At 57.8% G+C, this 2,052-nt stretch overlaps 1 protein-coding gene across 1 annotated transcript; it reads right to left on the reverse strand.

Annotated features, from left to right (window-relative positions):
* Nucleotides 1–241: 241 nt before the first annotated feature.
* G647_08521 (uncharacterized protein) lies at nucleotides 242–1,447 on the reverse strand (the record flags this gene model as incomplete). The annotated part of the gene is made up of 1 exon (XM_008732830.1): nucleotides 242–1,447. One exon carries the CDS (start codon nucleotides 1,445–1,447, stop codon nucleotides 242–244), a length of 1,206 nt encoding a protein of 401 aa, XP_008731052.1.
* Nucleotides 1,448–2,052: the final 605 nt, after the last annotated feature.

Genomic DNA, 2,052 nt, shown 5'->3' on the forward strand with positions numbered 1-2,052 from the left:
GCTCCCCGTGATAGACAGACATCCTCCGCCGGCACTGCCTGAGCGTCGGCTTTTGTGGGACGCCGAGAGGGAAACGGTCTTTTGTTCCCAACGCGTGGAATCACGTCCATCTTGGCAGAGTGCTACAAGAGTTGTCCGGACGACCATGCCGTCGCACACATTGTCGAGACAACACATACATGTATATACACATGAATATACGTACGTGGTGCCAAGTGTGCTTTTCGGTCGTGCAGAGGCTTCATTTTCGGCTTGTCAAGGCGTTGTTGCTCTGTTGCTGCCCCTTGTTATGGATTCGTCTGACGTGATCTTTCATGTTGTCCATGCGGGAGAAGACACGCCCACACTCCTCGCCCTCAGGGCCTCGCCATTCACACTTGATGCCTGGATTGTGCTTGGCCTCGTGCCTTGCGCGGTCCTTCTTGCTGGAGAACCCGCCGGCCAGTGGCTGGTCTGCTGACTTGGCGCGCGCCGCCGCCGCTGCTTCGCTCTGTGGGCACCCGTCCACCCGGCAGAAGAGGTGCTTGCTGTGCCGGTTGTAGTGCTTCCGCAGGTCGCAGCCACGTGTGAAAGTTGCCCGGGACGTGCACCCTGGATAGGCGCAGCGCCAGGATTGAGCCTGCCCGCCGTGACCTGACGGCGACGCGCTTACCGATGTGGACAGGAATGTTGATGGTGTTTCGACCACGGGGATTCCATAGGCGTGTAGGGAGGTGCTGGATGAGGTGGAGTTCGAGCGCAGCGACGGCCTCAGCGTGTCGCCCCGGCTGAGCGTTGAACTGGGACTGCATGACCGGGACATGGATGATATGCTTCCCCGGTGACTATGGGTGCCGGGGTGTGAAACTTGCGAGAAGGACGGCGAGGCCGCGAGGTGGTGGTGTGACGGTATGGTGGATGTGGGCACATGGCTGAAGTCGAAATGTGAATTGTGAACGTCCTGAGGTGTTGGTGGGATGATCTGAGCAGAAGGGTGGTGGCTGAATACTGGGTAGTGTGCCGACGACGCCGAGATTGAGTCATACGGCAGCAGTGGGGTAGGTTGGCGGTAGCTGGAGTAGGGGAACCATTGATTCTGTTCATACATGGCGTAGGAGTCTGCAGTGGTCGGCGCGGGAGACGTGGCAGTGGTGTTGAAGTGAGTAGTCAGTGCGGTGTCTGCGACAGTCGGCACTGGGAAAAAGGAGACAGAATCTGACGAGGCGTCGTCGAAAGATATTGATTGCAAATCATGGCCTTGGTGCTCTGACACTGACATGCTGGGGAGCATGTATATGGATTCCGATGACACCGACGGATTATGCCCTCGACTCGAAGGAGCCGGCGAAGGATAACAGAGCCCGGGCAGGGAAGGTGAGCAAGTCAGCAAGGCGCTTTTGTCGAATTCGTCGAATTCGCTGGGCGGGGGTGTCATGGAGAAGATGCCTTCCTGGGTCTCGACGGCCATCATGCTTGCAGTAGGGAGCACTAGTTGGGCTCTTTTGCTGATTTGTTTCTCGTGCTGGGTTGGGGAGCCGGGCGGTCATATATTTCTTTCTCTGCCTTCTTGGCCGACATGCAGCTTCCCACAAAGTCGAGGCCCGAGTTCCAAACGCACGCGTCTCGAAAGGCAGGTTTCAAAGCATAGACTCTCAGGAGCTTGACCCTGGGGCGAACATGGACATATGAATAGTAGGGCGGGCTCGGTGATAGAGGGCCACGACCATCATGGGTCTAGGGCGAAGGCAACCTCATAGGGCTAGATGACCCTGGTCAATTGCTGACAGCATCTCAGAGGCAGATCACCATCACTGGGTCCTTCTGATAGCCTCGAGTGAGCAGGAGACGGGTCATGATTGCGGGTCCTTTCCACGGCCGAAGAGGTTGCGGTGGCCAGGGACCTGGGAGCCACACTGTTAGCTGAACCATTTCGAAGAAACGTTGTAGGGCCACAGGGGAAATGAAAGGGGTGGACCGATCCAAACCCCAGGCTGCGGGCGACGCTGGTTCAGCGGTCGACCACACTGGCTCGTACCGATAGATCGTTACGCCTGCAGACGGTGAAACCGGCGG

This window comes from Cladophialophora carrionii, assembly GCF_000365165.1.
Source record: "Cladophialophora carrionii CBS 160.54 unplaced genomic scaffold supercont1.7, whole genome shotgun sequence".
NCBI lineage: Eukaryota > Fungi > Ascomycota > Eurotiomycetes > Chaetothyriales > Herpotrichiellaceae > Cladophialophora > Cladophialophora carrionii.